The sequence below is a fragment of the Clupea harengus genome, chromosome 6, assembly GCF_900700415.2.
Source record: "Clupea harengus chromosome 6, Ch_v2.0.2, whole genome shotgun sequence".
Taxonomy (NCBI): domain Eukaryota; kingdom Metazoa; phylum Chordata; class Actinopteri; order Clupeiformes; family Clupeidae; genus Clupea; species Clupea harengus.
In genome coordinates this window covers 3736393-3752609 of record NC_045157.1, presented here as the reverse complement: position 1 = coordinate 3752609, position 16217 = coordinate 3736393, and the positions used below count along the sequence as shown (strand labels likewise).

At 42.6% G+C, this 16217-nt stretch overlaps 1 protein-coding gene, 1 long non-coding RNA gene and 2 pseudogenes across 2 annotated transcripts; 3 read left to right on the top strand and 1 right to left on the bottom strand.

Moving 5' to 3' along the window:
- The first annotated feature begins 1200 nt into the window (after positions 1-1200).
- Positions 1201-4638, top strand: LOC122132951 (annotated as a pseudogene).
- Positions 4639-4998: 360 nt separating this feature from the next.
- LOC122132949 (UDP-glucuronosyltransferase 2C1-like) lies at positions 4999-7309 on the top strand. Its single transcript, XM_042707983.1, has 2 exons — positions 4999-5076; positions 5699-7309. Exons 1-2 carry the CDS (start codon positions 5069-5071, stop codon positions 7302-7304), a joined length of 1614 nt encoding a protein of 537 aa, XP_042563917.1. The 5' UTR covers positions 4999-5068; the 3' UTR covers positions 7305-7309.
- A 1519-nt stretch (positions 7310-8828) lies between these two features.
- On the top strand, positions 8829-12210 carry LOC105888956 (annotated as a pseudogene).
- Positions 12211-14969: 2759 nt separating this feature from the next.
- Positions 14970-15675, bottom strand: LOC116220740. Its single transcript, XR_004163829.1, has 3 exons — positions 15649-15675; positions 15396-15460; positions 14970-15250 (listed from the first exon to the last, which is right to left on the bottom strand). It is a non-coding gene; the product is annotated as an uncharacterized LOC116220740 (long non-coding RNA).
- Between the last annotated feature and the right edge of the window lie 542 nt (positions 15676-16217).

The window sequence follows — 16217 nt, the reverse complement described above, 5'->3', positions numbered from 1 at the left end:
CACTGTCCCCTATAAGTGAAATTGTAATAAAGCTCTTAAAACATAACATTTGCCCTGCCACAAAATGTGTGCTCTCAAAAACATCCTCTCTACCTAGCCAGTAGTGCTCCGTTTGTTTGTGTGTGTTTGTGTGTGTGTGTTTGTGTGTGTTTGTGTGTGTGTGTGTGTGCATAGCCACTGCTGATATTGCCAGTGGCCATAGTATTTGCCATTTAACAGCTCTATGTAGTCATGAGAGTGTGAGTCATAATCATATTTTATTAAACACTTTAACAAACACTAGATTAAAATAAAACATTTAATTTCAGAGGCGACCTAAACCTGAATGTAGCCAACAGGCCGACCAAACCATCAGGAATAAGAAACGGAAAGGAGATTTAAAGATGTAATGTGATCATTAATGACATAATGACATTTCACAGCAACAGAAAGAACAGATTCACCGTTAACCGTAGAACCGGACAGATAGAACAGAATCACCCTTAACCGTTTCACCGGACAGATAGAACAGAATCACCCTTAACCGTAGCACCGGACAGATAGAACAGAATCACCCTTAACCGTTTCACCGGACAGATAGAACTGAATCACCCTTAACCGTAGCACCGGACAGATAGAACAGAATCACCCTTAACCGTAGCACCGGACAGATAGAACAGAATCACCCTTAACCGTCGCACCGGACAGATAGAACAGAATCACCCTTAACCGTAGCACCGGACAGATAGAACAGAATCACCCTTAACCGTAGCACCGGGACAGACAGTGAACATTCCTGGTATGGTAACTGTTTCATCTGAAGAGCCAGACTGGACACAAAGGGCCTGCTTCATGGTGCGGAACCTTCAACGCGTAAATGGGAACTGTACATAGTTGTTACTAAAAGTTCATTCTTTTGCTAGTGCTGTGCAAAGTTCAAGTTCAAAGTTCAAAGTACTTTATTTGTCATTGTCACAAAAACAACGAGACAGTAGAGGCAGCAACAGCAAATTTAAATTGCTGTGGACATTAACTGCCACAGCTAAATAATAATAAATAACAATCAATGAATAGATAAATAAATATCCCTGAGTAAATTAAAAAAATAAATATATACATTGAGGTGCATCAATAGTTGCAGGGTGGAGTGTTAAGAGTGCAGTCTATGAGGGCGGGCCGGGCCGGACCGTGCCGGGCCAGGGGGGAGGTGGGTTGGTTTTGGGTGAGCTGTTGAGAAGCCTTATTGCACGAGGGTAAAAGCTCTTTGCCATTCTGGAGGTGCGCGCTTTTGTTGATCTGAACCTTTTCCCTGTACAGTACATGTTAGTACAAGAAGGTGCACCATCGGCAGCATACTCGTTTCGGCTCCTATTATTGCTACTAGAGGCAGATAGACCACGGGTACTAGGTCAGTGGTAGAGCAGTTGGGAGTTGCTTTACCTCCAGATTACCTGCAGATTTTGAACTTGGGTAAATTCCTGGCTGCCCATAGAGTGAAGGTAAGTGGAGGTCTATTTTCTCAATCATCCCATATTTTTAAAATCTTTTTTTCATGTATCACGTCTTTAGTGCACACTAGACTAGGGACTTATGTGACCCCAAAACACTAGATTTGAGTACCCTTTTTCATACGTGGAGTAAAACAATTACTAAGGGTAAAATAATATGAAAAGAAAATCTGGACCATTTTCCCCTCTTAAACGATCCTCTGCTGTCAGATCAGTACAAAATCAGGGGGAGAAGAGACTCAATGTCACCGTGAGTGTTATTGATATCAGTAATATATTGGCCATGTTCTCAAATTCTGTATGATCGATATGTTATTTATCTTGTTTCAATTCAATAATTTTCTGCTGTAATCGTGTCTCGGTCTTGATTGAGTCATCAGCATTTGATCACTTCTGTAATTCGTTTGTATAGTTAGTTATTTATTTCCTTTTTGTTTTTCATTTTAGTTTTAAGTTCTGTCCTTATGTGACATACATTCAAAAAAATAGTTTCCAGAGGTTAGACCTAAACACCGTCTTCGATGAAGATTTGTTCTCTTTAATAGTTTTGTTTATTATGACTACATATACAATATGATTAATTTGCCTGTGTAAGTGTGTTAGTCTTTTTTAGAATTGTTTATTCTTCTCTTACATATTGGTAGTTTGACTCGTGTAATCCAGTGATGCTTAATCAATAACCGATAAGGTGTGTGAGGGCACATTTTGTTCAGATACTGATACTGTATGGGCTAAGTCTATACTTTAAGCCCAGAGGGATTGCTGACCGAGCACTTAATTGACGCGCTTGTTAGATGTAAAATAAGTTCCAATTTTGCGTTCTCTTTCTTGGTTATGCAAACTTTATTTCTCACAGTAAGATCCAATCCATAAGCATGTCCATACATCCAAACTTTAATCTTATATACATGTAACAGACCTTTGCAAATACAAATGAAGCGGTCAAAAAGGTGTGTGTGCTCTCCCTCAGTCAAGCAACACCTGATACCTGCATGAACTTTCACACCTATATGGTGTGAGCCCAATTAAAATGGAGCGCCATCTAGTGTCCCACACAAGATTAAAACATGAACCCAAATGGCTCCTACAGATACATTGTTACTGTCAGATGACCTTGTTTAGGAAAATAGGTTGGGGGGGGGGGGGGGGGGGCGGGGGGCACAAAAGGGTGTGAAAACAGTGAAAACACTAGTTACAACTGTGACCTTGGCTGTGTGAAGTGTAAGACAGCCAGAGCTACGTGAACAGAGTGGGAATCCCCTATCAGTCACACACCGGCCTTGAGAACGTATTAAACAGTTGTCACGTGGTGATCTAATGATGTCGTAAGAACTCCACAAGCCTGTACCTGTGTGATGATGATGTCATTTGCCCCAACCTGCGGCGCAACCTGACCCCTCTCACAACTCTGGGCTACCCCAGCTACCCATCTACCCGAGCTACCCATCTACCCCAGCTACCCATCTACCCCAAGCCATACAATTCAATTCAATTCAATTCAATTCAATTCAATTCAACTTTATTTCGCCATGTATACAGATACTAGGAATTTGTTTTGGTATTCTCCATGCAGGCTATAGTATCAAACTATCTCCTGCACGAGATCTCCACGGCCGCTACACAAGCGCCATCGGCTGAACACACACCGAGAGAGAAGGCTACTCATTAACTATAGACAGATGTGATTATAACACACTGAGAGAGAAGGCTACTCACTAACTATAGACAGATGTGATTATAACACACTGAGAGAGAAGGCTACTCACTAACTATAGACAGATGTGATTATAACACACTGAGAGAGAAGGCTACTCACTAACTATAGACAGATGTGATTATAACACACTGAGAGAGAAGGCTACTCACTAACTATAGACAGATGTGATTATAACACACTGAGAGAGAAGGCTACTCACTAACTATAGACAGATGTGATTATAACACACTGAGAGAGCAGGCTACTCACTAACTATACACAGGCTGCTGACAAATGCAATGCTACCTTTCACATAAAGGCAGTATTTTCCTTTGAATATATTTGTTATTAAATGTGCTCATTTATATCATGTAATGAACGCTGTATACCTGTATTATATAACTTACTATTCTTTCTCTTGTGTTCCATTCCACCCTTGTCTTTTCACTGTAGGACAGAATGGCCCCCCTGGCTTCTTCCTGCTCTCCTATCACCTGACTACTTCCTCCTCAGTCTCCTTGTGATCTCCTGCCCAGCCTGCCATGGAGGGAAGATACTGTTGGTGCCAGTGGAGGGCAGCCACTGGGTGAACATGGACATCCTCCTCAGGGCTCTACACAACCAGGGACACTCCATCACAGTGGTGCGCTCCACCAAGAGCTGGTACATCAAGGCGGACTCTCCCTACTACGACTCAATCACGGACGGTGCCTGTCGACAAGGGCTTCGATGAGGAATTTGTCAAACCGTTCTTTGTGCAAATGATGGAAATTGAGAGGGGAGGTAGGTCCTTCATTGATTATATTCATTCGCAGTTACTGTTAGGCTTGACCACGTACAGAGTCCATGACATCCACTGTCACCTGGTAGCCTCCATGTTTGAGGACAGAGTGCTAATCCAGCGTCTCAATGAGAGTCAGTTTGACCTGGTTCTCACGGACCCCGCCTCTGCCGCGGGCATCCTGTTGGCTCACTACCTGAAGCTGCCCTTAGTCCACAACGTGCGGTGGGTGACCAGCACTGAAGGCCACTTTTCACTCGCACCTTCACCGGTGTCGTACATACCAGTCACAGGATCAGGCCTGTCTGATAAAATGACCTTCGTACAGAGTGAAAAATATGCTTTTCTACCTCCTTATGCAGTTTCAGTTGAGATTCTTAATCCAAGCACAATACCAGGCAGTCTGTGATAAGTACTTTGAACCTAAAGTACACTATAGTAAGATTGTGCAAGCAGCTGATATTTGGCTGATGAGAGTCGACTTTGTGTTTGAGTTTCCACGCCCCTCAATGCCTAACGTTGTGTACATGGGTGGGTTCCAGTGTAAGCCAGCAAAGCCCCTTCCTCAAGACCTGGAGGACTTTGTACAGAGCTCTGGAGAACATGGAGTCATTCTCATGTCCTTGGGGACTTTAGTGAGAGCGATTTCAGGACTCTAAAACAGCATTACAGTAATTTACTGGCCAATCGCTAGACAGTAAGATTCTGCTGTTTGGCTGTTGTTATTTGTTTTACAGTATGCTTTATTCCTAACGTAGATTTAAAACAATAAAATATATATAATACTGAATAAATAATAAAGTACTGAAAAAGTGATGCTACTGTTGACTTTCTTCTGGTAATTTACTAGGCATAATGTAAAACTTTTTTTAAAAGCAAGCTTCTTGATACTGTGAAACCTATGACGACTAAATACTACAAGAGGTTACTGGCCAATAGCTGCCAGGAGCTTACTGACGTTTTTACAGGAAATGTCTGGTTTTAAACTGGGTGCTTGACCCCATCTGAACATGTCACAGTACTTTGGCCTCTATCGACCAGCACAGCACACAGACGTGTTAAGCACATGGCTGCAGAGTTGCACAGTCTCAGTGAGGGGAACATATGCCAAGGTAGGTCTGTTTAACGCTGTCTCTACACATAGAAAGCAATCGGGCATGAAATTAGCCGCATCATAAAATAATAATGTAATCATTACAGAATGCATGTATGTATGTATTTTCACTGCAGATTTTATCAAATGGAATATACAAAGATCTTGAATATCTAAAGATGATATTGTACAGACTATTTTATGGTCGTAATGGTAGTGTTTCAAAATTTCATATACTCTGACAAACTAAGGTAAGACACAAGGAGAAAGTCACAGAAAGAGCAGATATACAGGAGATCACAGCTATCACAGGGATCACGGGATATACTACACCACTACTGAATATATATACTACAGAATTATAATAATAATAATAATAATAATAAGAAGAAGAAGAAGACGAAGAAGAATATATAATATTTTAAGTGTGATAGAGCATTAGGGGTAGTGCTGTTGGAGGTGGTAGTAATTATATTACTATCAGCAGTATCAGTTGTAGCAGTAATAGTATTTACCATAAACGATAATATATAATGATGGACAAGATTATGAATCTTAAAAGTGGTTGGAGGAGAGTGGAAGTTTGTCTTTTCTCTTCCTGTGGGATTTCATCATGAAGAATGTTTATTGTTGATTTTCAGCATAATGGCAAACCACTCCCTGAGAGGCTCTCTATCGCATCCTCTCGTTCTGTCACTCCTCTTCCTCTGTGCGTCCGACTGCCTCGGAGGGAAGATTCTAGTGGCACCAGTGGACGGAAGCCACTGGGTGAACATGGACATCCTCCTCAGGGCTCTACACAACCAGGGACACTCCATCACAGTGCTGCGGTCCACCAAGAGCTGGTACATCAAGGCGGACTCTCCCTACTACGACTCAATCACGGTGCCTGTCGACAAGGGCTTCGATGAGGAATTTGTCAAACCGATCCTTGCGCAACTGATGGAAGTTGAGAGAGGCAGTAGTTCTCTGATCCATTTCCTTCCTCTGCAGCTACTAATGTTCTCTGCCATGTCCAGCGCCCATGACATCACCTGCCACATGGTCACCTCCATGTTTGAGGACAGAGCGCTAATGCAGCACCTGAATGAGAGCCAGTTTGACCTGGTTCTCACCGACCCCTCATTCGGCGAGGGCATCCTGTTGGCTCACTACCTGAAGCTGCCCTTAGTCTACAACGTGCGGTGGGTGACCAGCTCTGAAGGACACTTTGCTCTCGCACCTTCACCGTTGTCGTACATACCAGTCACAGGATCAGGCCTGTCTGATAAAATGACCTTCTTACAAAGGGTGAAAAATATGCTTTTCTACCTCCTTATGCAGTTTCAGTATAGGTTCCTAGTTAAAGCACAATACCAGGCAGTCTGTGATAAGTACTTTGAACATAAAGTAGACTTTCATGAGCTTGTGCAGGCAGCTGATCTTTGGCTGATGAGGGTCGACTTTGTGTTTGAGTTCCCACGCCCCACTATGCCTAACGTTGTTTACATGGGTGGGTTCCAGTGTAAGCCAGCAAAGCCCCTTCCTCAAGACCTGGAGGACTTTGTACAGAGCTCTGGAGAACATGGAGTCATCATCATGTCCCTGGGGACATTTGTCAGTGAACTTCCGAGTGACATTGCAGAGGACATAGCAGCAGCTTTTGCTGAGTTGCCTCAGAAAGTCATTTGGAGGCATGTTGGGGAAAGACCCTCCACCCTGGGTAACAACACCCTCCTGGTGAAGTGGATGCCCCAAAATGACCTACTAGGACACCCTAAAATCAGAGCCTTTGTAGCCCATGGTGGAACTAATGGAGTTCAAGAGGCCATCTATCATGGCGTTCCAGTTCTGGGAATTCCTTTGTTTTTTGACCAGTATGACAACCTGTTTCGACTGAAGGAGAGAGGAGCAGCGAAGCTTTTCTCCATCGCCGCCGTCAATAAAAACACCTTCCTCCAGGGCTTACAGGAAGTGCTCCATGAGCCGTCCTACAGGGAGAACATGCAGAGGCTCTCCAGGCTGCACAGAGACCAGCCAATGAAGCCCCTGGACCGAGCCATCTTCTGGATTGAGTTTGTAATGAGACACAAAGGTGCTGCTCACCTGCGCACAGAGTCCTACAAGATGCCCTGGTACGCCTACCACTCAGTGGACGTAGTACTGTTCTTGCTTGCTGTAACACTCAGCTTCGTGTTCATAGTGGTTTATGGCATCAAAGTCTTTTGCTGCAGGGTTTGTTTGAGAAGAAAAATAAAACATGAGTAACCTCATGCTAATGCATTGTCATATGTTACTGATCTTGCCCTACATTTTTATTTGAGAACAATGTGTGTGAACTACAGTGTGTGTGAACAGCAGTGTGTGTGAACAGCAATGTGTGTGAACTACAGTGTGTGTGAACAGCAGTGTGTGTGAACAGCAGTGTGTGTGAACAGCAGTGAGTGTGAACAGCGATGTGTGTGAACAGCAGTGTGTGTGTGAACAGCAGTGAGTGTGAACAGCAGTGTGTGTGTGAACAGCAGTGAGTGTGAACAGCAGTGTGTGTGAACAGCAGTGTGTGTGAACAGCAATGTGTGTGAACAGCAGTGTGTGTGAACAGCAGTGTGTGTGTGAACAGCAGTGTGTGTGTGAACAGCAGTGTGTGTGAACAGCAGTGAGTGTGAATAAAATACCATGCTGTCCTATCCTTAGTATCCATGCAATGTGCCCATGTATATTGTATTTTTGCATTCAACTTCAAGTGAATGAAGCCTCTCTGTTTAAGTCAAGAGTATTGTCTATGTGTTACAGTCTTACCCTTGCATCTCGCCACTGATCACAAAACAGTTCAAAATACATATAGTATTTTCTTAACGGTGTGTGGTACGCTGTAAATATGATTAGAAGTCTCTATATAATACACTCAATGGTGTGTGGTGTAATGTAAATATGTGTAGAAATCCCCATATAAAGGATAGAAAACAATATGTAATTGCTTCATGGTGATATAATGTAAGCACTACGTGTTCCGAACAGCTCACCGTGACAATGCATTTCTCATACATCCAAAGTTCCCTTCACACTGCCTGCAAAATGACTCAGGTCTGCACTCTAGTGGTGATACAAGGGACTTTCCATCTAGTCAGAGGTCTACACATGCAGCTACAGTTTTTGTCATCAAAAACATAACGAGGGAATCTAATGTATTCGCCACTATAATTAACCCATCTATTATACCTTGGAGCACAGCAATTGCCCCAAAAAAGTCCTGATAGGACAACTGTACTCCTTAAAATAAGCAGGGGTGTTTCTGCATGGGGACCAAATCCCCCCTCCAATCATAGATATTGGGGGGGTTCTCATGGAATTGTCGTAATGTATTCAGCTGTCCTCAGGGGCCCATATCCAGCTCGGGGTCCCAGGCAATTACTTGCTTTGACTTTCGTGTGGTGACACCCCTGAAAATAAGCCCTCACTATAAGGTTGCTAATTTTTTTTAAATGCCCACCTAAGAAGCTCTAACATGTGACTAGGTCATATGTAATCCCATTAGCATTTTTAAAACTTGTGACACTCAATTTTGAGGAGCACTTTTAGCCACACAAAATAGCAGCCATTGAACTTGAGTGGACCTGAATGAACTTTGCTGAACCTGACGATTCAGATGGTGTAACTGCAGGCCGTGGCACTCAGCGCAAACACGTAATGCTCCCTCTGTCCTCTCACACAGTCATACTAGTTCAACTGTTTCAACCACTGTAGAACCATCATCTCCATACACGCATACCTACAATCTTCATCTACATGGAAATCACATCCTCTCGTTAGAGTTTTAAAACACAATCTCTCATTCAGGGGAAATGTACTGTGTTTCTTTAAGAACAAATGACCCAGGTTATCATACAGAGTACTTTGAACTCTAAAGGATTAAAGGCACCTCACAGCCATGCCGGAGCTGGCCAAACCCTAACAGCCACGCTGGAGCCAGCCACACTGGCAGTGATAAAGACCTTCCAGGCTGCGTGAACGGAATCACTACTATTTGTATTATCTGATTACAACGGAGGATCATTTCAGCCTGATTGGTCACTTAATCCGGGTGAGGTCTATGTCAGTATATCAGAGAGAGAGAGAGAGTGAGAGAGAGAGAGAGAGAGAGAGAGAGAGAGAGAGTGAGAGAGAGAGAGAGAGCGAGAGAGAGAGAGAGAGAGAGAGAGTGTTGATTGTTGGTTGTAATCCGGGTGAGGTCTATGTCAGTATATCAGAGAGAGAGAGAGAGAGAGAGAGAGAGAGAGAGAGAGAGAGAGAGAGAGAGAGAGAGAGAGAGAGAGAGAGAGGAGTGTTGATTGTTGGTTGTAATCCGGGTGAGGTCTATGTCAGTATATCAGAGAGAGAGAGAGAGTGAGAGAGAGAGAGAGAGAGAGAGAGAGAGAGAGGAGTGTTGATTGTTGGTTGTAATCCGGGTGAGGTCTATGTCAGTATATCAGAGAGAGAGAGAGAGAGAGAGAGAGAGAGAGAGAGGAGTGTTGATTGTTGGTTGTAATCCGGGTGAGGTCTATGTCAGTATATCAGAGAGAGAGAGAGAGAGAGAGAGAGAGAGAGAGAGAGAGGAGTGTTGATTGTTGGTTGTAATCCGGGTGAGGTCTATGTCAGTATATCAGAGAGAGAGAGAGAGAGAGAGAGTGAGAGAGAGAGAGAGGAGTGTTGATTGTTGGTTGTAATCCGGGTGAGGTCTATGTCAGTATATCAGAGAGAGAGAGAGAGAGAGAGAGAGAGAGAGAGAGAGAGAGAGGTTGATTGTTGGTTGTAATCCGGGTGAGGTCTATGTCAGTATATCAGAGAGAGAGAGAGAGAGAGAGAGAGAGAGAGAGAGAGGAGTGTTGATTGTTGGTTGTAATCCGGGTGAGGTCTATGTCAGTATATTTCTTGATGTAACCTTATTTGGTTGGCATAACACTAACCTTACATGCCTTGATATGAGTGTATTTGTCATGTATGTATTTTGCATACCTTTGCTGTAACTGAAGCACTAGGGTGGACATGCAAAGATCCTGACAAAAACTATACAACAACAGCATGAATATCTCCTACGAACATATATTTGTATTACACAACTTTTCTCTAAATATGCTAACTGTAGAAGATATTAATAGACACTGAATGTATTAATACATTAATAAAGTAAAGTGCGTTTGCTAGGGCAATAGCTACAGCACTCTGACTGTTGAAACACTAGTTCAGTTATGCAAATCACATGTAATGAAACCTTAATGATAAATAAAATGGTAATATATACAGATATGTGCCATTTTCACAGACATACATAGGCTAATGCATATGTCATAAATATTTATAGTTTGTCTGACTAATTGTTTATTACTCTTTATAAACTTGAATTATCATACCTTCTGGGGAAAGAGGCCCACTATATCATCATGTGGTGAAATTTATTTTCCCTCATTTATTCTTCTCATTGTGAGCCTCATACTGTCTTCCCTAACGCCCAGCAGAATTTACTGTAGATCTTCCACACCCTTCGCAGTCGTCCTGCCAAATGTCCGTCATTCGCGCAGACTGACCTATATATCAAGCTAACGTATTTTTTCCCCCACAGAAATATGTCTGCGCATTTCTATCGGAATCTCCTCCCATCTTTCTTCCTCGCGATGATCCTCTACTTGTCGGGCCCGGGGTGTCAGGGAGGGAAGGTGCTGGTGGTTCCGCTGGAGGGAAGCCACTGGGTGAACATGGACATCCTCCTCAGGGCTCTACACAACCAGGGACACTCCATCACAGTGGTGCGGTCCACCAAGAGCTGGTACATCAAAGAGGACTCTCCCTACTACGACTCAATCACGGTCCCTGTCGCTGAAGGCTTTGACGAGGAATTCATAAAGTCAATCCTGCGAAAAACTGTTTGACATAGAGAGGGGAAAAAGTTCGGGCCATTAATTTCATAAGTCTGCAACTCCAGGTGTTAGAGTTTGTGCCGAAATCTGTCGATCAGGTGTGTCAAATGGCGACCGCCATGTTCGAAGACAAAGCCCTGATGAAGAGCCTGGAACGAAAGTCAGTACGATCTTGTGCTCACAGACCCTGCGTGGGGAGCTGGTATCATGTTGGCTCACCACCTTCGGCTTCCCCTTAGTCTACAACGTCCGATGGATCACGACGGGAGAGGGACACCTCACGTTAGCACCGTCGCCGATATCCTACATACCAATAACAGGCTCAGGGTTCTCGGACAAGATGACCTTCTCTGAGAGGGTTAGAAACGTGCTATTCTATTTGCTGCTAATGGTGCAAAACAATGTCATGGTTAAACCGCGGTACCAAGCGGTGTGTGATAAGTATTTGACACCAAAGGTTGATTACTTTGAACTACAGCAGACAGCTGATATTTGGCTGATTGAGAGTCGACTTTGTGTTTGAGTTCCCACGCCCCACTATGCCTAACGTTGTTTACATGGGTGGGTTCCAGTGTAAGCCAGCAAAGCCCCTTCCTCAAGACCTGGAGGACTTTGTACAGAGCTCTGGAGAACATGGAGTCATTCTCATGTCTTTGGGGACATTTGTCAGTGAACTTCCAAGTGATATTACTGAAGACATAGCTGCTGCTTTTGCTGAGTTACCCCAGAAAGTCATTTGGAAGTACACTGGAGAAAGACCTTCGACCCTGGGCAACAACACCCTGCTGGTTGACTGGATGCCACAGAATGATATTCTGGGACACCCCAAAATAAAACTCTTTGTGGCCCATGGAGGAACAAATGGAGTGCAGGAAGCTCTTTATCATGGCGTTCCAGTTGTGGGTATACCTCTGTTCTTCGACCAGTATGACAACCTTCTCAGGCTGAAAGTAAGAGGTGGGGCAACAATCATTACAATTTCTATCATCAATAAAAACACCTTCCTCCAGGCTTTACAGGAAGTGCTCCATGAGCCGTCCTACAGGGAGAACATGCAGAGGCTCTCCAGGCTGCACAGAGACCAGCCAGTGAAGCCCCTGGACCGAGCCCTCTTCTGGATTGAGTTTGTAATGAGACACAAAGGTGCTGCTCACCTGCGCACAGAGTCCTACAAGATGCCCTGGTACGCCTACCACTCAGTGGACGTAGTACTGTTCTTACTTGCTGTGATGCTCTGTGTTGTCATGGTTTCCTTTGTTGTAATCAGATATACATGTTTCTAAAGTATTTGGAATGAAGAAAATGAAACATGAATGATTTCCTAGCAGTGCCAGACCACAGGAATGTGATACATGTTTAAATGTTTACTTTTAATTTTTAAATGTTCAATATTTAAATGTTGACAGGTGGTCACTGAATAAACTGATGCAACCCTCATTAAGGTTTTGAAATCTTTAAAGAAAAAAATGAACATGGTTTAATATATTTATAGTATGTATTGTGAATGTTGGAATGAAAAAAAGAGATGTGAAATTAAGTAGAACTAGTAGAGCATATTAATGTCTTCAACTAAATCTGTGCTGAAAACTGAAACCCACAGAGACACTTTGACAACAATGGAACTATATTCACTAACATGTCTGAATTCATCATGAGGAAGATTTAAAGTGCATATTTACTATCATGTCTAATTCAGCAAGAGGAGGATTTAAAGTGCATATTCACTAACATTTAGGATTTAGACAAAGTCCAACTTATTAAGAAATTCAAAAGGAAAACAATCAAACAATTCCACTTGAATAACAAAACAAAACATGAAGGGCTTAATGTTGTATTTTATTCCCCTCAAGGAAATAGATAGCTCACAGGCCCAGATATCTAAGAAAGGTATTGGCTATAATCTTATTTCATTTGACTGAGGTTCTCTCTCCTCTTATCTCTTCTCCAATTAAACACATGCATGTTGCCTCATGGGGATGACATCCAGGGGGGATTTTTTTTCTGCTCATTATTTTTGCTTTTCCTTTGGAATTCCGTAATACCCACACTTTCTTTCCTGACACTTGCCCTTGCATGTCCATACTGAGCATGCCTGAAAGAACCAACCTGCAGGCGTGAACACACTCATGAATCTTGCTCTATATTATGATTGACAAAAAAGGGAAAACTTCCAAATGTCAAGTTTTTATCTGTGACTGTATAAACAAGAGGATGTTTGTCCTGTGCGTATGTGTGACTGTGAGTGTGTGTGTGTGTGTGTGTGTGTGTGTGTGTGTGTGTGAGAGAGGGTGTGTGTGTGTGTGTGTGTGTGTGTGTGTGTGTGTGTGTGTGAGGGTCAAAGAGAGAGAGAGAGAGAGATAGAGAGCAAGCACTAGCATGTGTGAGTGTGACATGAATGTGAGTGAGATAGAATGTGTGTATGTGTGTTTGAGTGTCTCTGAGAGAGAGAGAGAGCACTAGCATGTGTGTGAGTGTGACATGAATGTGAGTGAGATAGAATGTGTGTATGTGTGTTTGAGTGTCTCTGAGAGAGAGAGAGAGAGAGAGAGAGAGAGAGCACTATAGCATGTGTGTGAGTGTGACATGAATGTGAGTGAGATAGAATGTGTGTATGTGTGTTTGAGTGTGTAACGGTTCTACAGCGGTCCCCACAAGAGAACACGTTTCCCTGGCCTAACACAACTCCTCAGCCTGATGTACCTGATGTCAGAAAAGCTCATCTTTGGGTGGCTACCCAAGACATTTAGCAGTTGCACCTTCACCTTTATTAGGGTGACCAGACGTCCTCTTTTACCCGGACATGTCCTCTTTTTGAGACCTAAAAAATGCGTCCGGCAGGGATTCCAAAATCTGTGTTGCTTTTCTCTGGGTCTTTCACAAACTAGTATTTATGAAAAGTGGCTACCTGTTAGTATCTCTATGGTAACACACCCGTGATCTAAGATGAATTATTCTAAAGATTCCGGAGTACCTTATGCAATTTATACCCTCGAAATGGCAAACCTATCTCTGTCATGGTTTTTATTATTTTGTGGAAGGAAAATCTATAACACAATGATATGCTTATCCTACATAAACTATGGAAACTATTACAAATCCATTCAATTAAATGAATAATTTCTTATTTTCGTTGGTATTGTTGTCATATACAGATATGCAATGATGATTGCTGGGTAATATATATATTTTGTTGTCCAATGTCAAGTCTCTATTTGATCATGTGACGAGACGATACGATATAGCTAATTTAGGCGCAAAATCTGAACGTCAAGACCGACAGGCTGACTGAGCACAGCCAGAGGCAAAGCACACATGCAAGCCTAACGATGCCTTTCAAACATAAAGGTGGTGATGCATGGTAGGCTTTTTCAATGGACAGGATAGCCAGCCCATTCAGCCTCTCCTACCCAAGCTGCCCCTCAGGTAGGTCTTTTGGAAAAGGATCATTCGGCTGTTGCCACTGTCACAGATGTCAGAAACAACAGCAGGGCAGTGCACACCTTACCGAAGGTGGATGTTACGGAGTGATAATCCACAATCAGCCTCTTGGCAAATTGGGAGACTGAGGACTGCTGAGCAATCTGCTCTAGAACAGGCCCTGCATGATAGGAGTTGTGCAAGAAACGCTATTTGCTATGTCCCTGTTGTAGTGGTCAGACAGATGTTTTGCCTTGTCATAGCTGATGACCACTACAACAGGGACATAGCAATAACGTCTCCTGCACAGCTGCTATAATTCAAGCTGCCGTGCACCTATTTAACAGGTTGTTATAATTGCGGAGTCAGGTCGCCGCCGAGCGCCTGTTTGATTGTGTATGTGTTTTTCAGATGTGGGTAAACTGCTGTGTGTGCAACAAATCGTGCTTTTCATCAGTGTTTTTAAAGAACCTGTAACACATTGTTGGTAATATATATTGTTAGAAAATGAATATTAAGAAGTTAATATTAATGAGACAGAGACCAGCTTTATCTTTTGCAAAAGGGGAGAGATGACACGAACAAGATCATGCACATGACTCCAAAGTGCAGCTGGGCGCAGCCAGCTTTTATACAAGTGCTGGTGTGGTTTCAACCACAACTGGCCTTTAGCTCAGAATATGTCTCGCACAAGCATGAAATCAGTATGTGTTTATTGCAGCAAGAGCGTTTCACAGAACACATTCTTTCAGCATTACACTTGTGTCTCTTACACAAGCATACAATGGATTATACATAATAACAACATAGGAAAGTTTAACTATCATATATATATGATGTAACTTCTGCGTTGTGTATTAATATATGTGACCCGTGGACAACAGTTGCTGAGATGGATGTTTATTTCTGTGAAAGCACACCAACAGTTTGGTGAGCTCCCGTATACTAGCTCCACTGTCAATGCTCATTCCCAGGATATACCAAACAGGCAAAATAAGAACAGACATGTAATATATACATTAAAAAAAGATAAGTCAAAACCGTATCACACCTGTGAAAGCACACCAACAGACACACAGTTTGGTGAGCTCCCGTATACTAGCTCCACTGTCAATGCTAGCCCCCACATGTAACAAAAGGAAAAACATATAAACAATATGTCAGAGGGATATTTCATATAAATAGTTCAGATGTATAATACATATAATAATAATAAGTTATAAGAAGATATATAAGAACCTAGATGACTATTTTTAAAGGCAATATTTATCAGATTGTTTATCCCACTAAACTCAACCACCTACCTCATTCCCAGCATATACCAAACAGGAAAGAGGAAGGGGGGAGAGAGGAACAAAACAGGGGGAGACAGGGGGGGCTACCAGAGACCCCCAATACCAGTGTGCTTGTGATATCAAAGTAAAAGATTAAAAAGAAACTGAAATACAGGTAACAGACTATCTTGTGCAATTATTTCAAACTGCATTTCTAACCTGTTACATATATATATATTAGTGCTGTCAGTTTAACGCGTTATTAACGGCGTTAACGCAAACCCATTTTAACGCCGTAATTTTTTTTATCGCAAACTGTGTAGTAGGCTAACGTTACGGTTTGAGTGAATGGTGAGCGCGATACGGCGAAATGGATGATAAAAAACTTCTGAATGGAAAGTTTACTTTTAAAAGTTGTGTTGTGCAAAAGAAGCAAGCTTCACTGTTGTCTGAAAATGTCAACAGGCAGCTGGCTGAAAGCAAAGAAGTAGTAGGCTTACCTTTTATTGGTAACCTAACTGTTAAGGTTCATTGTTTCTGAAATAAGAGGCCTGACTGCTATGTTCCCAGCAAACTTAAAAAAAAGAAAATATTAAGCC